This window comes from Eucyclogobius newberryi, unplaced genomic scaffold (assembly GCF_026437365.1).
Source record: "Eucyclogobius newberryi isolate DKJ021-1_F unplaced genomic scaffold, fEucNew1.0.hap1 SCAF_13, whole genome shotgun sequence".
Classification (NCBI taxonomy): domain Eukaryota; kingdom Metazoa; phylum Chordata; class Actinopteri; order Gobiiformes; family Gobiidae; genus Eucyclogobius; species Eucyclogobius newberryi.
In genome coordinates this window covers 10398912-10421612 of record NW_027315757.1, presented here as the reverse complement: position 1 = coordinate 10421612, position 22701 = coordinate 10398912, and the positions used below count along the sequence as shown (strand labels likewise).

Below are 22701 nucleotides of genomic sequence, written 5' to 3'. Positions count from 1 at the left end.
GATATAAAACTGTGATAAATATTTACTACAGGGACAATCCCACTAAACAAAGTAATGAATAATTAGAAAAACATGAGTTGTGTAATGTGCGCTTTAAGTATTGTTCATGTTTTATTAAGGCTAATTCAAGTGTAGCTCGTATAAAGTGCTTGCTAACATTTGACATTTATTTCACATTTAAATCTCACATACCAAATAAACCTTTTCACACTATTGAATTTGCCCTCTGCCTTCTCCATAACAGCCCCAGCTCCCACAGAAAACCATGTTAATTACAGCCGATCAGTCCTAACGAGGTTTTCCTTCCGTGGCGTCCCGCTGCCCCCGCACACGTGAGCTTTACACGTATCGATCGTCTCCGCCGCCGAACCTGTTTGGATGCATTATTGAGGAGTCGCGTGGATCACAACAGGTGGGGAGCGGGGCGCGAACGGAGAGCAAGGTGCCACTGCCAGCTGCTCGTGCCTCATCACAACCGCGCGCACAACAAATAATCAGTTCATCCGAAGTCCTATTATTCATTCATGGCCACTGCGGCGCGCGTTACGGCTTCAGCAGACGAGGGGGAGGGCCAATGCGGCGGACTGTCAGACTACAACAGTTTTGTATCGCTGTGACAAAACAGTGTGTGAGTGGAAAATGTTACTCAAGTGGAATCTAGTGAGCAGTGATGCAATGTAAGTGATGTAAGAGTCAATTAAGATGTGTTTTTTCCTCCACTAACAATGTAGTATCAAAGTAAGGCACAAAAACGCACTCGGAAACAAAATGCCACGTTTGGACTGGTTTGGTTTGGACTGGGTTGGTCAGAAAGTGTCTCCGTTGTCTTAAAGAACCGTGCTTGCCTGTTTAAGTTATCCACTGTGGGCCTTGAGAGTTCTAGCTTCCAAAAGGTCTGGTTCACGTTTAGCTTCCGGAACGATTTTGAGCAAGATGATTGGACAAGAGAGAAGGCAGACTCAGGCGAAAACAAAACTGCAAAAAGCAAATATAAACACAACACAACACATTCTCAAAGTCAAATGCATTACACAAAGAATTGTTAAAACGCTGTGCAGAGGTGCAAAGAAGTGAAATAATTGCAGAAAAAGTTGATGATAGTAGTCTTGTGTTTACTCTAGCTTTAGCCACGTCTGTTTTTTGTGAATTGCTGATATCGATAAGTTAGGTTTTATTTGTTAGGAAAACATCTGTTTGTTGAAACTTGTGTGAATTTATCCATGATAATAGTGTATATGATTTTTCTCTCATAAAAAAATTGCTGGATTTAGCTTCAGCCGTAGCATTTACCCTGTTTACAAGGTTCTCTTGTGTCAAGTCTCAGAATCCCACTTTCCCCCCCGACTGTGACGTCATTAAAAGAAAAAATAACTCATCTTCTGTGTTGTTTTTAAATGCATAAATCATCGCCAGATTTGTGCTGAGTATATCAAAAAATGCATAATACGTGTTCTTATAATATACAACACTGATAGTACCATCCCACTGTTTGACTTGGGACTGCTTTGGGGTCCACAGTTTGGGGAGGTTTCAGCTGTCGATCCGGGGCCGGTTCTTTTTAGTCAGATCAGGAACCTTTTGGTGACGTGGTTGTAAAATGAAAGCGATTGCCTATATGTATCCTAGGAACAAGTGCACTGCCTTTGACAAGGATGATTCAATATAACTTATCTTTTGTTGTCAATATGGCACTTACAAGAAGGTGGGACTGGGCGGGACCAATGTACTGGAGTTGCCAAGAGACATTTTTCACCACAAGTTTACTTTCACACGCTTACTCACATTTAAATTGTGAAATATTCAAGTAATATCAGGTCCTGTGTCAAATGTAGTCAAAAAAACAAAACAAAAAACAAATAAAACGCTTAATCTTTGCCAAACTTTCCAATGTTGCAAACAGACCTTTTTACTGCAAGTCTTCCACTTTGTATTTGCTAAGGAAATAATTTGAAGGAAGTTTATAAAGGGAAAAAGTGTCTGCCGGCTTCAAGTGTCTGGAGCTGGAGCTGAGGAAGAACAGAGGGAAATTCCGATGTGTTGCTCCTGAATGTGTCTCACTCTGACTTGTTTATGTGCTTCTTTTTTCCCTTATCTGCCTGTGCTAACGCAGTCAAAGGGCAAAGTGAACGACGAAACAAACTGCAAATATAGTGGTTTGAAGATAAATGGATCGGTGTGTTTTTTATGTTGGAGACTAAAGGTTGTGTTCACAATTTAGAATTTAATCTATCCAAGCAAAAACAAAATTGACAGAGAAGCGGGGACAACTCTCTGGGCTCAGAGATTTGTGAAAAGTGATTACAAACTCATGAATATTTAGGATGCTGTGAATGCATTAGGTAAGTGAGCGATACATCTGGAACTATAAAGAGTTTAAAAATGAGCTAGTAACAAAACTGTAAAGATAAGGTACAGCCTCTTTAAAGGTGCTGCAGATGAGTTTTACTGTCTTCTCAGTTCTCATTTAATATTAATTGGCGCTTTTTCAACTTGGAGACCAGAACAGAAAACCAGAATACAACACAATACACAGCAACAACATCTCCATGGAGACAAGCGAATAGTGAAAGGTTATGCAGTGAACTGAACTTTGTAAATCTTTTTTGAATTTTGACAAAAGTGCAGGAAAGAGAGGATTTGAATGGACCTCACAGGGAGCGTGTTTTTGATGTCCTTGATTGTTCGTGTGCTTTGTAGCTCAGTAATTATCTTAAAAGTCAGATTTTACAGGATGAGGAGGAAATTAAATTAATGGAAAAATAACATAAAAAGCACCCTGAACCTCGGCGATGCAGCGGCTGCGTTTATGTGCAGACGTTGTCCAAAACACCGCTCACATTTCTGTTTTATACACGCTTTCAGAAACAGTGCTGATGTTTGCTATTGTTAACTCCTTTTACCTTTAACAGAAATCAGTCAACACTCACATAAACAAGCACTTACACAGGGTTACAGGAGTGTGTGTGCATGTGTGTGTGTGTGTGTGTGTGTGTGTGTGTGTGTGTGAGAACCGGGCTGAATAAGAAGCCAATTTGGTTTGAGATGAGATTTTGATTTCCTGATTTGGTCCACCCCAAACGCTGATCAGACGAGGACTGTAACTGAAACTAACTGATCATGGTATTTATTAAGCTTTTTGTGAGGGACGTTTATTTTCTGCATTTGACCCATCCTTCAGTTCCGCTGGAGCACCTGTCAGGAGCACAGACTCATAGTCACATCTCCAGATCTTGAGCTTGTCTTGGGCCTGAGGATTTTTACCTATTGTGGATGTTTTCGGTTTGTATGAAATGTGGACCAAACACAACAGCTTGAAATGTATTTATTTATCTGGCAGCGTCAATGCAGTCAGACATATGCTATTTACAAAACAAAGCTCGCAGATGATGGAATGCATAGTTTACAGATCATTAAGTGCTAAGTTTCTGCTGCCTTAAATGCTGCATTCATGTGGTCCTCAGAAACTCAGGATTCAAAGTCGATGTTCCAGCTTTTAGCTTGGAAAGTCGTGCTTTTGATGTGACCGGTAATAAAATAAAATAAAATAAGAGTCTGCTTTTTAACAGCGTTTAACAGAGCTAACCAGTAAGTTGTGTTGTTGTTAGCTTTTGCAGAAGGTAAATGCTAGCGTGTTATTTATTATGTAAAACATCCTACTATTTTCACTTTATCTAGTTAATGTTACATCTTCATGAAACGATCGCATCTGGTCTTGTGCAAATCTGTTGCTCTCATGATATGAACTTGTGCTCTTCTGTTCTGTCTCCACACAGCAAGTGACATGCGGAAACAGCTTTTGAGTTATTTTTTTGACTTGTGACTTCTGATGTCCCACTTTTGCTCAAAGGTCACCTCTCGTGATCTAATGTTTTTTAAAACTTTTTTTTAATAGCTTTTTTGTAATGTAACTGAAAAATGTCAGGTAACATGCTGTTAATGACCAGCAAGCATTTGATGTTGGCATTTCGTGAGTACATGCCCACGTGACAGAACAAGAAACCATGGATGAAACAAGGCTTTAAAATCCGAGCCTGGCTCAGTGACACGTGCTCAGTCACCCCTGTGTTCTCTCAGATGCGTGGACAAAGCAAGGGTCAGTCTGTGTCCGCAGCGCTGCTCTGTGTGCTCTGCTGCTGCACGTTGTATGAGAAACTGCAGAGATTTCTCAGGAGAAGGTGTTCTTCATCGATGACCCAAAGCCCAAAAAACATGCCATAATTAATGAAGGCGCATGGAAAGGAAGTGATGTAAATGTATAAGCAAAATTATATTAGTCGAATAAATCCTTTTTATTCGGCTGAGGGAGCCAGCTTAGGAGGCAAGTTTGAAAACCAATTCATCAATGTTTCTGTTTCCTTAGTGCATCCTACAGCGAAAGTGAGAGTTAAGATCATACTTCAGAACATTCTCCAATAGATGCATATGTTTTATGCCACACTGTAGAATATTATAGCTAAAGGAACAACATTTCTATGAAAACAAGCAGGAGGAAGCTCGAGTTGGGTTTGTGGAGCTGCAAGCTCGATAAAACACTCAAACTAAAAAAAACGTGTTTTCATTTTTAGCTAAAAAGTTATTTACTTTATTCTATTTACACTTTTGGTTTGATTTGTTTCTCTTTCCCCAGGATTCCCGCTGTACGCTGGGCAACAGACCACAGATGAACACCGTTTATTACATAAATACTGTAATAAATACTCCAGTCCCGCTTGGACTCCCACAACTCTTCCGTGCGCTGTCCTTGGTCCTGAAACTACTCGCTCCTCCACATCAACACTCCAAAGAAGAGCCGCTGCGCGCACATCTGGCTCCCTCCGCAGTCCTCCCTCCCTCACTGGCTCCCTCCCTCACTCCCTCCTACAAACTCCGGATAAATAATACACGCAGAGAAATGGCAAACTGTCCAAGGGATGAAAGATTTAACGTGTGGAGCCTGAAAGCAAAATGGGCTTCTTCTTTCTTTCCTTTTATTCCCCCCCCCCCCCCCCCCCCCCCCCCCCAACTCGATGTGACGCTTTACCGTTGTTCATGAAAGTGCAGAGGCGGCACCGCACTCACATGACCGCACTCACATGACCGCACTGAGGTGGAAATTGTTCTTTCACTTTCTGGTCGTGGTTCTTCCTTGGCGCCTCTATTTAACTGGGTTGAATTACTTGCAGCTGCGCGATTGCTGCTTATGATTACGAGACAACAACATTGAACATGCAATTATATTGTATTTATTTGTAGACACAAAAGAAAGTAATCCACAGCTGTAAAACGACTATGTCACCATAAGATTTCTCCCATGAAGAACTGCTGTTATTTTAAATTTTTTAGCATCTATTTGGCTATGGGATTAGCTTTTAAACTATAAAATTACCAACTACCTATAATTTTCCAACACAAAATTATGTTTTTATGGTGATTCATGACCAGCCTATTTATCAAAATGAATATTCAATGGTTCATGAAGATTAATAATAATAATTTGTAAGAATTTGCCTAAATCTCCATGGATATATAGTTCTTATTATGCATTATGTCTTTATGTTAGACAGTCGTATTTAAATGTTTTAATTTAGAAATCAAATTATTGTTATCTGGACTTTACGCTCCACAACGTGCAACACATGTGCTGAAAAAACTGTTTTGTTAACACATAAAATGGCACAAGAAACTTGCTACAACTATTAATCAACATATAATGACTAGAATAAAAAATAATTGTTAATATTTTATAACAAAGAAATATTCTAAACATTCAATCAGCATGTTTCAACCGTTATTTGACTGATAGTGTAAACACAAAACAGAATCACTGACTAGTCGACTACTAAAATAATTGTTAATTACAGTTCTTAGAGTTTTTGACGAAAACAACCATTTTATCTGGAAATGAACTCATCCAGAATATTCTCAAACTGCATTATTTTGGCTTCATCTGGGGAAAACTCGTGAATCCCGCTAATCATTAATTGCATTCTGTGCGCGGTCATGTCGGTGTGGTCCTGAGAGTGCAGCTCCGGCTCTGCGCGGTCATAACGTCGGGCCTGCGCGCGTAATGCGGTGGACGTGGCGATATAAAAGCGACCGCAGCCTCTCACGGTCCTCACACGGAGCGAGACGACCACCGCGGAGTGACAGCTGGGAAGGCGAAACCAAGCCCACACCGCACAAACAAACAAACAAACAAACAAACAAACAAAAACAGAACAAACAACACAACGCGATCGCGATGGGGAGCCGCTTCACGCACGGGATATACTGGCGACTTTTCCTCGCGGTTTGCCTCTTTTTGCAAACTTCGTCGCAGAACTTCGGACAGACGCAGTTCATTTGCACGTCCGTCCCCAAAGACGCGGACCTGTGCGCCGCGGCCACGCTCCAGAACGCGGTGCCGGGCGACGCCAACTTGAAGAGCAGCGTCATGCAGCTGCGCGAGACGGTGCTGCAGCAGAAGGAGACCATCATGAACCAGAAGGAGACGATCCGGGAACTCACGTCCAAGTTGGCGCGCTGCGAGAGCCAGAGCGGGGAGCCCGGGGCGCGGAGGGGCCACCACGGAGGGGCCAAGAACACCATGGGGGACGTGTCGAGGGGTCCCGCGGACACTCTGGCGCAGCTTTCCAACACTTTGCAGTCGCTCAAGCAGAGGCTGGAGAATCTGGAGGTAGGACTGGGTTTATTCATAATGTGAACAATGATTATTTGAGGAGCATTGTCATGTTTTTTGTTTTACTTTCATCTGATTTTGCCTGAACATCTTATAATGATAATAATAATAAGAATAATACCTTTTATTTATATAGCGCTTTTCAATGACCCAAAGACGCTTATGGCAAAACTAAACTAAACCACTTTAAGCATTGGTGTATTTTGTCAAAACAATGTAAATTCTGAATATAATACAATATTGCAGCTTGTTTATTAACAGTTTACATTAAGGCAAATGTTCAGAGACTCGGGCATAAAAGACAGGAAGTCAGGTCTTTGGGTAAATTGAACGTCCAGAGTAAATCCTGACTTTTGGACCAACATGAATAATAAAACTTGTGCTTTTAAATTTCAAAAGAAGGAAAGGGCAGTTTATCAAAAGATGGAGATATGGTTGGTCCAGAGCCAATCCTCCGTCAGAAAAAAACACACGGCCTGTCCAAAAATAAAATAAGTCACCACAGAAAAGAAGGTGCACACACTCTAATATATAGCACCTTTAGCCTTTAGCCTTTAGCTTTGATCACAGCGCACATTCGCTCTGGCATAGTTTCAATAATCGTCTGCAATATTAAGCGTTATTTCCATCCGGTGTGTCATTGTTCCTCACACAGATCTTCAGTGTGTCATTGTTCCTCACACAGATCTTCAGTGTGTCATTGCTCCTCACACAGATCTTCAGTGTGTCATTATTCCTCACGCAGATCTTCAGTGTGTCATTATTCCTCACGCAGATCTTCAGCGCGTCATTGCTCCTCACGCAGATCTTCAGTGTGTCATTATTCCTCACGCAGATCTTCAGTGTGTCATTATTCCTCACGCAGATCTTCAGCGCGTCATTGCTCCTCACGCAGATCTTCAGTGTGTCATTGTTCCTCACACAGATCTTCAGTGTGTCATTATTCCTCACGCAGATCTTCAGTGTGTCATTATTCCTCACGCAGATCTTCAGTGTGTCATTATTCCTCACGCAGATCTTCAGTGTGTCATTATTCCTCACACAGATCTTCAGTGTGTCATTATTCCTCACGCAGATCTTCAGTGTGTCATTGTTCCTCACACAGATCTTCAGTGTGTCATTATTCCTCACGCAGATCTTCAGTGTGTCATTATTCCTCACGCAGATCTTCAGTGTGTCATTATTCCTCACGCAGATCTTCAGTGTGTCATTATTCCTCACACAGATCTTCAGTGTGTCATTATTCCTCACGCAGATCTTCAGTGTGTCATTGTTCCTCACGCAGATCTTCAGTGTGTCATTGTTCCTCACGCAGATCTTCAGTGTGTCATTATTCCTCACGCAGATCTTCAGTGTGTCATTATTCCTCACGCAGATCTTCAGTGTGTCATTGTTCCTCACGCAGATCTTCAGTGTGTCATTATTCCTCACGCAGATCTTCAGTGTGTCATTGTTCCTCACACAGATCTTCAGTGTGTCATTGTTCCTCACGCAGATCTTCAGTGTGTCATTGTTCCTCACACAGATCTTCAGTGTGTCATGTTCCTCACACAGATCTTCAGTGTGTCATTGTTCCTCACACAGATCTTCAGTGTGTCATTGTTCCTCACACAGATCTTCAGTGTGTCATTGTTCCTCACACAGATCTTCAGTGTGTCATTCCTCACAAGGATCTTCAGTGTGTCATTGTTCCTCACACAGATCTTCAGTGTGTCATTGTTCCTCACACAGATCTTCAGTGTGTCATTGTTCCTCACACAGATCTTCAGTGTGTCATTGTTCCTCACACAGATCTTCAGTGTGTCATTGTTCCTCACACAGATCTTCAGTGTGTCATTATTCCTCACACAGATCTTCAGTGTGTCATTATTCCTCACAAGGATCTTCAGTGTGTCATTGTTCCTCACACAGATCTTCAGTGTGTCATTGTTCCTCACACAGATCTTCAGTGTGTCATTATTCCTCACAAGGATCTTCAGTGTGTCATTATTCCTCACAAGGATCTTCAGTGTGTCATTATTCCTCACAAGGATCTTCAGTGTGTCATTGTTCCTCACACAGATCTTCAGTGTGTCATTGTTCCTCACACAGATCTTCAGTGTGTCATTGTTCCTCACACAGATCTTCAGTGTGTCATTGTTCCTCACACAGATCTTCAGTGTGTCATTATTCCTCACAAGGATCTTCAGTGTGTCATTATTCCTCACAAGGATCTTCAGTGTGTCATTGTTCCTCACGCAGATCTTCAGTGTGTCATTATTCCTCACGCAGATCTTCAGTGTGTCATTGTTCCTCACACAGATCTTCAGTGTGTCATTGTTCCTCACGCAGATCTTCAGTGTGTCATTGTTCCTCACGCAGATCTTCAGTGTGTCATTGTTCCTCACGCAGATCTTCAGTGTGTCATTGTTCCTCACGCAGATCTTCAGTGTGTCATTGTTCCTCACACAGATCTTCAGTGTGTCATTGTTCCTCACGCAGATCTTCAGTGTGTCATTGTTCCTCACGCAGATCTTCAGTGTGTCATTGTTCCTCACGCAGATCTTCAGTGTGTCATTGTTCCTCACGCAGATCTTCAGTGTGTCATTGTTCCTCACACAGATCTTCAGTGTGTCATTGTTCCTCACACAGATCTTCAGTGTGTCATTGTTCCTCACACAGATCTTCAGTGTGTCATTGTTCCCCACACAGATCTTCAGTGTGTCATTGTTCCTCACACAGATCTTCAGTGTGTCATTATTCCTCACAAGGATCTTCAGTGTGTCATTGTTCCTCACACAGATCTTCAGTGTGTCATTGTTCCTCACATAGATCTTCAGTGTGTCATTATTCCTCACATAGATCTTCAGTGTGTCATTGTTCCTCACATAGATCTTCAGTGTGTCATTGTTCCTCACACAGATCTTCAGTGTGTCATTGTTCCTCACATAGATCTTCAGTGTGTCATTGTTCCTCACAAGGATCTTCAGTGTGTCATTATTCCACACAAGGATCTTCAGTGTGTCATTATTCCACACAAGGATCTTCAGTGTGTCATTGTTCCTCACAAGGATCTTCAGTGTGTCATTATTCCTCACAAGGATGAGAAAGTGAGTTCAGATCTGGAGTACATTTGTTTCTGCTTCTCAATGTTTTTTCTGCTCGATGCTAATGATTTGACTTTTCTCAAACACACTGACATCCTTTCCATGACCACGGGATTTGTCTTTCCACGTGGTCGTTTCACTGTATTGTTTTTTTTGGACAGGACGTGTATGTGATTTAGAACAGACGCCAGTGCAGTTCATCATGAGAAATCACTAGTCTATATCAATACTCAAATCAGAAAATTGAGATAGATCAAGAAGGGGAAAAACATGATTATTTTTTGCATGTCACCCTGCCATATTTCAAATACTGTATACTGACAAAATGAATATAAGGTGTATTATTTTTGTAAATATCCACCCACAGTGTACCATTTGAATGTTGAGCCTAAACCTAAATATTTAGGTTTAATTAGCATTTAAAAATATACATTTCAATTAACTTGTCTCCACCAAACTCAGGCTTCCCAACGGACATGTAAAAACTATAAAAGTAATAATTAAATGAAGGAAATTAGGCTGATAAATGTACCCCAAAGTGACTTTCTTGGATAAATCTTGTTATAATAAACAGTTAATATATGTTTTAGAGCAAAATGACCTAGTAACATGACAAAAACATGCTATTCTTGTTTTTGTGAAAGTATGAGATTCTTTGAGTGATGATTTTCCCCCTAAAATGAGTTAATTTCCAATTTACCTAAACAATGTATGAGCTTTTGAGTTTGAATATGTGGCTCATCTTACCTCGTCTCCTCTTCATTTACACTCTCATGTAACAAAAACGAGGTGTAACTAATGTGGATGTGTGTGTGGTCGTTTTTGTGTCAGAAGTTTACTTTAGGCACTCAGTTTATTGTATTAAATGTAACTGTGTGAATTACAATAACTCAAATTGGATTTTGAGCTCAGCTGGAGGCGCATTCTGTTCATTCTGCTTCGTCTTCTCATTGGGCTGTTTATGTGAATCCATGACACATTGATCTTTAGTTTTAGTTTTAAACATTTTATTTAGTTTTTTACTGAGCAAAACATTTTCTGGATTAGTGGGATTTAAATGGCAAGAAAAAACAATTGAAAAAGTGCATTTCAATGTTTCAAACGACATTTAATGATGAATACATTTTGAACAGTGTTGCCAGAGACTTCTTTCCTAAATTGAAATAGAATCATATTATGTCTGATAAATCAACTAATCGTGACTGACCAATCGTTATCTGAACTTTACAGACTCTGAAAAACATACGAAAAGACCTTTTATAACAAATACATTGGCATTATTTAAGCAAAATGTCAAACTTATCATTTTCCTCAATAATACACGGCCTTAGTACATCATTTCTATCCATTATCTTCATATTTCAACCTTTATTTGGTTGATAATGTATTTAAAAGTTGATGGACAATAGAAATAATGCTTTGACATGTTGATTACTAAAATAAAGTGTGATTACAAACCCCAGTTGGACATATTTGTTACATTTTTTCCCTTCTATATTTTAAAACCAAGCCAAAGAAATGTGAGAATTATAGACTTCACTTTCCCCTTTACAATGGGATATATTAAACATGTTATACATTTTACTGTTTTGGATGTTCTCTCACCTCAATGCAGAACGACTTTATACTAAAATACATAAACAAGTCATTTCAATCCAGTTTCTTCATATTTTACGTCAACTTTAGTTATTAGTTATTATAAAATACAGACATTTGAATCAGATCTGTGGAACAGCTTTAAAAGTGCAGTTTTCCTCACAGCAGAAGGAAATAAAGCAGTTTCCAACTTTTCTTAGGCATTTCAATTCTACTCTGCAGTTTGTTTAGACTTTAAAATCATCTTTCATCAGAATGAAAGAGGCAACGTGAAATAGACTGTTAAACATGTTCAATGATTAACTAACTGACATCAGATCAAAACACTTATTCAAAAGTCTGAATTTCCAGGGCAGACGTGTCAGTTTTAGGAGAAATAAAGCTTTCTAGCCTCAAAATTGTATCGACAGTTCATGAAAAAGTAAAGTATATAACGCAGTTAAAATGTCTATCATATTTTACAGGCTTTTGAAAGAATATACCATGAAAAGTTTGACATTTTAACCACTCAAAATATTATTCAGTGTTCAGTTTACAGATGAAAAAAAACAGCTTAAAAAAAATTAACCTTTTGCTTTAAAGGAGACGTTTTATTCGAAATTAACTTTAATAAGCGTTTAACCTGGTTATAACCGCGTTTCGATTGATTCCTGCATGTTGGAATTAATCCTGTATTGTCCAGCAACTGAAATTCAAGTGCTCAGAAAAGTGCCGTTTTAACCTACCCCCTATCCCCGCCCACATCCCTGTACTTAGTAGTGATTATTTGAGAAATGAACACTCTGAGTGACAGATGTAGGTTCTAAAATGTCACGCAGTCACTTTTCAAAATTAAATAACATGTGGTGGTGGTGAAAGGTCAGTATGAAGAGGCGGGGCTTATCAGTTCTGCCGTTTTGAACAGGAAGTCAGTGAACACGTTCCTGTTACTAAGCCGTTTTAGTTCAATATTGCGGTTAACAATGAACAAAATGTAAAATGATGATCTACTTATGCTACAGATCAATGCTAAGTACCTGAAAAAAGTATCATATGTCTCCTTTTAAAAGTGTTTTGTCAAAGGCACAATTCTTTCGTACACAAAGTAATTCCAAGTGCTAGAGTTAGAGTGCAGATAAAACCCTTTCACTCATATATAAAAGGTCGATCCATGTCAAATTCCACCCAAATCTCTGGCCATTGCTCAACTGTCCAAACTCCTCGTCCTCTCTTGCAGCAGTACAGTCGCAGCAACAACTCGGTGCAGGCCAACAGCCTCAAAGACCTGCTCCAGAACCGCATCGACGAGCTGGAGAAGCAGGTCCTGACGCGGGTCAACAGCATCGAGGAGAACCGCCACGGCCTGCGCAACGAGACGGAGCAGCGCGGCCGGGTGGAGTCCTCGCTCACCTCGCTCCACCAGAGGATCTCGGACCTGGAGAAAGGTGCGTCACACGGCAACGGCTGAGTTACTGAGGTGTATTGGGATTCATAGAGGCCTGATTGAGGATTTAGTCGGGGTATGATCTAGTTTTTTTTGCTTGATTAATTGATTACTTCATCCTTCGTTTGATTGCGTGCTTTTTAGAGTTTTAGATTTTCTGAAATGCTGGTTCAGTTACAATTGAGACATGCTTTTGGGACTTCAGTTTCAGTCCTAGTTTTATTTTTCGCATGGTTTAAAACATCCTCCTTAGATCTTTTAAAGTCCTGGTTTATTTCTGATCTAGACCTGGTTTAGTCCCGTTTGACCTGGTCTTTGTACCTAGTATAAAGTTGGTTAGTTAGTCTTGGTGATTTTGTGCTTTTTGACATTGTTTCAGTTTTGATTTAGACCTGGTTTTGGTTCTAACTCAGTCCTGGTCTGTCACTGACATGTTTAAAACTGATGTTGTGATTTTAAGCCCTCTTTACGTGCTGTTTGGCTCAGACTCGGAGCAGTCTTTGTGGTTGTATTGTAGGTCATTCAGACAGTATTCATCTGTCATTCATGACTTTGGCACATTTGTGCTTCAGTCTCTTTTATCCATGATAGGCCCCAGCTTTAGTCTCTTCAGGAGCCAATTCACAATGATGAATCAGAATAATCGTGACTAATCAACTGCTGAAATATTTTAATCATGAATATTTTTTTCTGGAGTATATACAGACTAACAACTTATTTGATCAAAATAAGGAGAATATACATTTGCGATTTTTTGTTGTAATATATATTCTTATCTTCCATGCAGCATACTTTAGCTAATAGCTTTTAAACTAATTTATGAGTCAAACATCTCCAGTGCTGTCCTGGTTTAGTACTGGTTTACTTCTCTTGACCTCTGATATATTATATTATATTATATAGTACATGTGGGCAAGCTTGCTGATGTCACAATGTATTCTTAATGGCAAAAACAAAGTGTGACTTTGTGTAAAATATCAGTTAGGCACTGTCCTTGGTGCTAAATTGCCTGCCAAACAAGATCAGACTAACTCTTAAATAGAAAACATCAATTATCAGCGTGAATAATAATTTCTTTGATAAAAATCAGATTTTGTCGTCTCATTTGACGCGTGGATGAGTGATGGTATAAAAATGATTAAAACTACAACACAAATCAAGTTTGGAGCTGTCCTTGGTGCTGAAATCACTGCAAACTTAAGAGAATGCTAGTTGAAGGTGCACCTTTTAGCGTTTCTTGTGACTTCAACACCTGCGTGTTTCCATGGAGATGTTGATGCTTTGCCTGGAATGATCCACAGTATGTCATTGAACATATCCATCTTGTATTTATTCAATTGCAGGTGTTCTATTGCTTAAAAATATCGTAAAAAATGTCCCAGCTTGTCTCCATTGAGAAAGAAAGTTACATAGTGCCTTTTAAACCGACAGAATGATGTATTTATTTAATTTAACCATTTCAAACATTGTACAATGTCGTTATATTTGATGGTTGGTCGAGGGATGGGACCAAAACGCATAAGGCAAAATGAAAAATGAAAGTCAAAACGTCCCCATGCCGCTCTCCTGCGCTGCACTTCACATGAGATTAGAGATGAGATTAGAGCCAGATCTGTTGTGTAATGCCATTCCTGTGTAAATCCTCCGCACGCTGGGAATGATCAGTTTAGGCAAATGGAAACGAGCGCCGTCGCATAATGTGGGATTTAACGTTCACAATATGGCACAGCCTATGGAAGGGTTTTAGAATGATCAGACATTTATTTAAAACTAAATGTAATCTCTTTTGAATGGGAAAAAGTCCTGTAACCTATGAATAGAATGGTTTCATCTATTTGGTGGGAAACTTCAGGATCAGCTTATTAGCATGTCCATATCTACTAATGTCTTTGTAATCATTCCGGTCTAAAATATGTAAAATTAGTTAAATTCAGTTTATTTCCAGACAAAAGTTTGCTTAAAGGTGCACTATGTAACTTTTCTGGTGCAATAGTAAGTCAATAAACCTCTCTATTACATGTATTCAATTAAAGATGTACTGGAAAATAAAAAAAGGACATTCAAGATTCATTTATTTGATGTGATGAACATAGTTTTCTATAATTGAATTGGCTCCAAAGGGGGAAAAAGTCTTTACCAGACTCTTACTGGTACACTCAAGAGTGAAGTAGTTTGAATAAGGCTGAAAACAATAGCTTCAAATAGCTTTGGTTTGAAAAAAAACATGGAGGAGCACTTCCTGTACTTGTCTTAGTAACAAAAAGCAAATATTTACACATGAATTTGAATAACAATAGAAACTAATTCAGTGTGATTAATGCTAAATCATAGCATTGTGCATAACTCAAACTTGCATGATGCTATGAAACAAAAATGTTCGTTTGGCTTAAGCTAAGACCTTTAACCATAAAATCCTACCATAAAACTAGATTTTGTCAACATTACAACATTCGAGACTCGTATAATTAGCTGGAACAAGTCAGAATGTTTTACTGAAATTTGCTTTTTAACTGTCAGAGTGCAGATTTGTTGACCTGGTTTATACTTCATATCTCTATAATTACCCGTCCACATGAAGCAAAACTGGCACAAAGTTCAAAGCCTTCTCTCTTTGCATAAACAAACAAGAGGGAACCATTGTTTTTAACAATAGCTTCACAAAGTAGTGCCATTATTCAACCCAAAAGACCTCAACGCAATAACATGATGAGGTTCAACATTTGTGGGATTAGCATTTCTTTAAAAAACTCATTGTGAAATATTGGCAGTACATTGACCCTCTGTCAAAGATTATATCATATTCTAGATTAGAACACGACTGCAAACTGCTTAAATGTACCCTCCAAATGTGTTATTAAAGGAGACACATCATGCTTTTGTCCAGGTACTCGGCTTTGAACTATAACATAAGTAGATCATCATTTTCCATATTGTTCAGTGTAATCTATAAACTCACCCTCCTGTATCTTGTGTTCCCAGGTCAGAGGGAGAACAGGCCTCTGGATAAGTTTCAGCTGACGTTCCCTCTGCGCACCAACTACATGTACGCCAAAGTGAAGCGCAGCCTGCCGGAGATGTACGCCCTCACCGTGTGCATGTGGCTCAAGTCCAACGCCTCTCCAGGAGTGGGAACGCCCCTGTCCTACGCCGTGCCGGGACAGGCCAACGAGCTGGTGCTGATCGAGTGGGGAAACAACCCCATGGAGCTGCTCATCAATGACAAGGTGAGAATGCAGTGGTGGGAGGTAGAACACTATCAAAGTTGTTTAAAAATATTATAATAGTAGTATAATGAGTAGTTCTGATTAACTTGCGTCTTGAGATGACAATAAAGTGTACCAAAACCCGGACCTACACCTGGACTAAACCCTGAACCAGAACCAAACCAGGTCTATATATATATGTGAACTAATCCAGAGTCAAACCTGGACAAGTGTGAACACAAGCCATTTTCAAAATATGTTTGACTCATTTCAGTACTTCTAATTTTAAGCTAATTTATCTGTCAACCTTTTATTTAAAGGCGCCTTTCTGGGCAGGCAAGCAGGACAGCAAAAACTGTGATAAACACACAATTAAATAGTTTGAACCAGCAGTTAAACTATACAAGGCAGATTATTAAACGGGTCAAAACATTTTAGAACATTACAACAGCCCAACTTTCTTTTGTAAATCGATGCATTTTGTGTTTCCATCCAAACAGTGTATTGTAAAACGTACTTTAAGAAGCTAAATAATCCAGGTTTTATAAGCACATACATACACTTGACTTCCTGTTTTGAAATGTATATATTTTTATGACATCTTTCACATACGTACTGTAGTTGTCGATGTTTGAAATGCGTATGGTTTTATTTTGCTCCCTGTGGTTCGTTCAGCTTTTTAGATCATTTTCCATCTTTATTCACTTGTGTTTTTCACTATAAAGCAACATAAATATTACAATTTGACAATTTTTTATGTTAATATGTGAGAATATATCCTTTATGATAATCTCTATTTCCAGCACTAAAAGAGTTAAACACGCAGCACATATTCAAGCTTGTTCAGTCTAGTATCAGTTAATATTTCATAATTATCTTACTTTTAAAAAAAATAAAATAACTGAAATTCTATCCAACAATGAATTGCCTCTAAACTACTCAAATCATGTGATATTCTGAATCCCAAACAGCGCTCACCGTCTGTGCCGTCTCGCTCGTTTCTCAGGTTGCCAAACTGCCTTTCTTGATCAACGACGGTAAATGGCACCACATCTGCGTGACGTGGACCACCCGCGACGGCGTGTGGGAGGCCTTCCAGGACGGAGTGAAGCGGGGCAGCGGGGAGAACCTGGCCCCCTACCACCCCATCAAGCCACAGGGCCTGCTCATCCTGGGCCAAGAGCAGGTGAGGAGCGCTGCTGGGGCTGAGAGTTCAAGCAGACACCAGGCAAATGAATGAGACGATGAAAGGAGATGCTGAGGAGGCTGTCTGTTCTGCTGCTGTGGTGGAGGGGGAGCAGAGTGTGGTTAGGTTTGGTTATTCTGGCTGTTAGCTGTTGATGTGGTCTGGTATTTGTACTTATGAATACATGAATGTCCTTCAGAATAACAAGTTTATTGCTATTGTCAACCAGGAACTTGCTTTGACGTTAAGATGCAACATACAACAACGAATAAGCAGCAAATAGCATAGTATATTTTTTAAAATGCATGAATAAAATTAAGAATTTATGTTTTGGTTATGGGAAAAAAGTTGAATGAATTACAGGAGATTGAAGTACCACATATACAGTATTTGCAACATATTTTAGGAGTTGTATTTACCTTCATTCATGCTTGTTTAATTAATCCTGTTTATGAGCTCCTTTATCTTTGAGCCTCAGAAAACAGGTTTAAATTTCCCCTGGATTATGCCAATTAAATTAAATTAGGTTGATGGCAAATCCAGTGTTCTGTCGCGCTGTGTTTAAGTCCCTAAATCCTCAGCAGACTTCTGTCAAATTGCATTCATTACGGTTGCATTCTCAGCACGTGGGGCACGGCTCTCGCTTCCCTCCCGTGGTAATTCCCTCTGTTGTCACAGACATGTTTAAAGACAAAACAATACTAAGATTATATCAGATTTTGCCATCATGTTGTACAAGAAGATGGTTCATTTGGTAAGAGTAAATCTAATGGATTATTTAAGCATTATTCTATGGTCAGTATTTACCCTTAATTTGGACATTGTGTTGAAATTAAACCTTTATATAACCAGGAAAAGTCTCATTGAGGTTAAAAATCTCTTTTGACCACAAACATTACAAACCAAAACACCACAAGTACATGTCATTTCAGACACAGATCCATCAAAAATATAATTCTTAAGATTTGTTTAAACTCCTCTGAGGAGACCAGCTCCTTCTACTTCAAGCCTTCCACCCAAACTCAGACCAAACCCTGAACTCTGAACTCTGAACTCTGAACTCTGGGGACTGAAAATGAAAACATCCTGTGAGCAAAGACTGCAGCAGCAGCATCTTTCTGAACCATGTGTGCTGCAAATAAAAGAGAAACTGACCAAGAATGCAAAGAAAGTAAATACAAGTGTTTAAGCCTGAGTGTGGTTTGGGACGTCAGCCCACACGGGAGTACAGGACACATACGGGACACATACAGGACACATACGGGACATATACAGGACATATACGGGACATATACAGGACACGTACAGGACACATACAGGACACATACAGGACACGTACAGGACACGTACAGGACACATACAGGACACATACAGGACACGTACAGGACACATACAGGACACATACAGGACACGTACAGGACACATACAGGACACATACGGGACACATACAGGACACATACGGGACATATACAGGACATATACGGGACATATACAGGACACGTACAGGACACATACAGGACACATACAGGACACGTACAGGACACGTACAGGACACATACAGGACACATACAGGACACGTACAGGACACATACAGGACACATACAGGACACGTACAGGACACATACAGGACACATACAGGACTCGTACAGGACACGTACAGGACACATACGGGACACGTACAGGACACGTACAGGACACATACAGGACACATACAGGACACGTACAGGACACATACAGGACACATACAGGACACATACGGGACACATACAGGACATATACAGGACACGTACAGGACACATACGGAACACGTACAGGACATATACAGGACACGTACAGGACACATACGGAACACGTACAGGACATATACAGGACACGTACAGGACACATACGGAACACGTACAGGACACGTACAGGACACATACGGAACACGTACAGGACACGTACAGGACACGTACAGGACACATACGGGACACTTACAGGACACGTACAGGACACATACAGAAGACGTACAGGACACATACAGGACACGTACAGGACACATACGGGACACGTACGGGACACGTACAGGACACGTACAGGACACATACAGGACACGTACAGGACACGTACAGGACACGTACAGGACACATATAGGACACGTACAGGACACGTACGTACAGGACACGTACAGGACACGTACGGGACACGTACAGGACACGTACAGGACACGTACGGGACACGTACAGAACACGTACGGGACACGTACGGGACACGTACAGGACACGTACAGGACACATATAGGACACGTACAGGACACGTACGGGACACGTACGGGACACGTACAGGACACGTACGGGACACGTACAGGACACGTACAGGACACGTACGGGACACGTACGGGACACGTACAGGACACGTACAGGACACGTACAGAACACGTACGGGACACGTACGGGACAGGTACAGGACACGTACAGGACACGTATAGGACACGTACAGGACACGTACGGGACACGTACGGGACACGTACAGGACACGTACAGGACACGTACGGGACACATACAGGACACATACAGGACACGTACAGGACACGTACAGGACACATACAGGACACGTACAGGACACGTACAGGACACGTACAGGACACGTACGGGACACGTACAGGACACGTACGGGACACGTACAGGACACGTACGGGACACATACGGGACACGTACGGGACACGTACAGGACACGTACAGGACACATATAGGACACGTACAGGACACGTACAGGACACGTACGGGACACGTACAGAACACATACGGGACACGTACGGGACACGTACAGGACACATATAGGACACGTACAGGACACGTACAGGACACGTACGGGACACGTACAGGACACGTACAGGACACAGTGGTGCCTGAGCGCTTTGAGGTCAGTGATTCACCTCAGAACTCCATGGTTACCTGTGTCCAGAGCTCACAGACGTCCATATATATTTGTATAGAAATACATGTGAAAAGACCAGAGCCTTGGCAGAGACCTTTACTTTTCAATCATTGCGCTGTATAGAACGACTGTATAGAACGACTTTACAGCGCGACTTTACAGCGGTACAGTCACCATTGCTCATCTGCTTTATTGCACCTCACAACATGTATTTAGACGACGACTATTACACCTCTGAACTCTATCAAACAGCACAGCAAACCCACTCCAACGTCCAGCCACTCCACAATGAAGCCAATGGACGATGCTAGTGTTGATTAAACCCGTCTCTCTCCTCTATAGGACATGCTAGGCGGAGGTTTCGACGCTACCCAGGCTTTCGTGGGCGACCTGGCCAATCTGCACATCTGGGACCGCAAGCTGACCGTGGGGGAGATCTACAACCTGGCCACGTGCAGCAGCAAAGCCCAGATCGGCAACGTCTTCGCCTGGATAGAAACCAGCTTGGATATTTACGGCGGCGCCTCCAAGTGGACATTCGAAGCGTGTCGCCAACTCAACTGAAAGCGAAGACGGGACAGGAAGTTACTTTTTTGTCCGATTCTGCTGCTATCGCTACGAAGCAGTAAAACTCGAAATCCAGATTTTTAAAAAAGCTGGATTTGAAAGGAAGAGGTCGCATAGCAGAGGGACTTTGACGGAATTTCAAGTTACGTTGGGGCGATTGTTGTCCGCCAGGTAGCTCTAATGGAAAGTGGAATCCGTCCAAGGCGCGCTAAGGACAACGGTGGACAATTTTGACATTACAGAAGGCGGAAGAAGTAAGGGTTAGACGTCTGTAGAGGTCAACGAAAAAGACTTTGAAGGATCTGCAAACGGTTTCCACGGCCTGGGTTTGTCACTGTGAGCTATTTTACGGTGAATGTTGGCGCAGGAGCACGATTTCGGCACCAAACTAGACTATGTTGTGGATTCTGTCACTCTTCTTTTCTCAGCCGCCACCTGCTTCATGTGATTATGTGTAAAAATAAAAGTAATTTTAAAAAAGATAGATATATTGCCAACGTTTGAGCCTGAGTGCCTTGGGCTGCTGAAGAAACTCCACAAATGTTTTGATCATTTGCAGGGTGCTTGTCTGTTCGTTTTGTGTAACTTGCGTTTCTGAGTTTGTTGTAGAGGTGGGCGATATCGACGGACATGAAAATATCGAATTGCATTTTTTGATCATTCCAATAATTTCTTGCAATTCATCAAAAATGTGCTTAAAACCGTCTTAAAAGCTCCAATATTATGCTAAATGGATTTCATGTTATAATGAAAACATCCAAAACGTACTTAAGTTTTGCGTTGCTTTGTTTGTGTTTGTGAACAATGAAGCTCCTCAATGTTTTTAAAGTCCAAGAAAGGCAGTTCTTGCGCCCCCTGTTGGTGTTTTGAATATGAACATGTCATAGGGAGGTGACTTGAGCTTTTCCACATTCTGTATACATTATGATATAAGCAGAATTGAGCCAAAAGTAAACTAAACTCTACTTTGTTTGAAATATACTGGAATATATATTTTAAACTTGCAGATGTCTGATTGGTTCATAAAGTGGGCTAATATATCCATGGGTTTAGAATGAATACGGTGCGGGTTAATGGACTTAAAAACTGCACAGGAGAGTTTTGAATTTCATATTTTATCAGAAAATGTAAATTGATGCCACCGACTGTTTCAATTTATTCTGAAATGGAGGTATCGCCCGCCTCCAGTTTCTTTGTGACACGTTTGAATGCAGCTGGTCGATGGTGTCGTTGTGGTGATGACTTTGTGCATTTTGCAGATGAGAATGTCCTCTGTACAGTTTAACAGCATGTCTTAACGTGTGTAACTGCCTCGGCTTCGACTCCCTCATGTTTTCTACTCCACTGTTAGAGGCTTTAAGCATGGCAACACCAACAGATGAGAAAGTTCTAGTTTTTGTAATAAATTGTGATACTTGAATCATAAAAGCGTTGATTTATTCTTGACAAAATGAATCGAATGTGATAAATGCTTGGGAGGAATTTGTACGAGGACGGAGGGAGGAAAATATATATCATTACGATTTTCAGAGACAAATGTTGAGCAATTGCAGTTACAAAGAGGAGGATTAACATTGGAAGACAAAATATGAATTGCTAAACTCACTCAAGACTAATCAGAACTGAACTCTTTAACCTAAATGACCAAAAAGCCATATTTGTATGTATACTTTCAACAACAGTCCAAATATAAATGGAGGTTCAGGTAAAATCAATGTGACATGAGGATTTGTACATTTGAAAATGATTCTGTACCAACGTTGGTCTAAGCCAGAGAACTGATATTCCACTTTTTTTTTTTACCTTTACCAACTTGACACTTGACACGTATTCCTTCATAATAAAGCACGGACAATGACTTAATTCACTGTGAACAAACTGTTTATTAATTATTCAGACTTCAGTGATTCCAATTTCCTAAATCATAACTTTAATTAAATTGTTACTAAACCTGAATTATACTTAAATTATGTCCATGATGAGCCGTCCAGTGTAATACAGCTTCACAAACATTTTAAACCTCAGAAGGATCAGTGATGTAACGTCTTGTACTAAAATAAATATTT

The 22701-nt window shown here is 40.5% G+C and overlaps 1 protein-coding gene across 1 annotated transcript; it reads left to right on the top strand.

The window, feature by feature from the left end:
- Window positions 1–6091: 6091 nt before the first annotated feature.
- Window positions 6092–22063, top strand: nptx1l (neuronal pentraxin 1 like). The gene is made up of 5 exons (XM_072442526.1): window positions 6092–6655; window positions 12557–12764; window positions 15743–15987; window positions 16973–17152; window positions 20411–22063. Exons 1-5 carry the CDS (start codon window positions 6221–6223, stop codon window positions 20630–20632), a joined length of 1290 nt encoding a protein of 429 aa, XP_072298627.1. The 5' UTR covers window positions 6092–6220; the 3' UTR covers window positions 20633–22063.
- The last annotated feature ends 638 nt before the right edge of the window (window positions 22064–22701 follow it).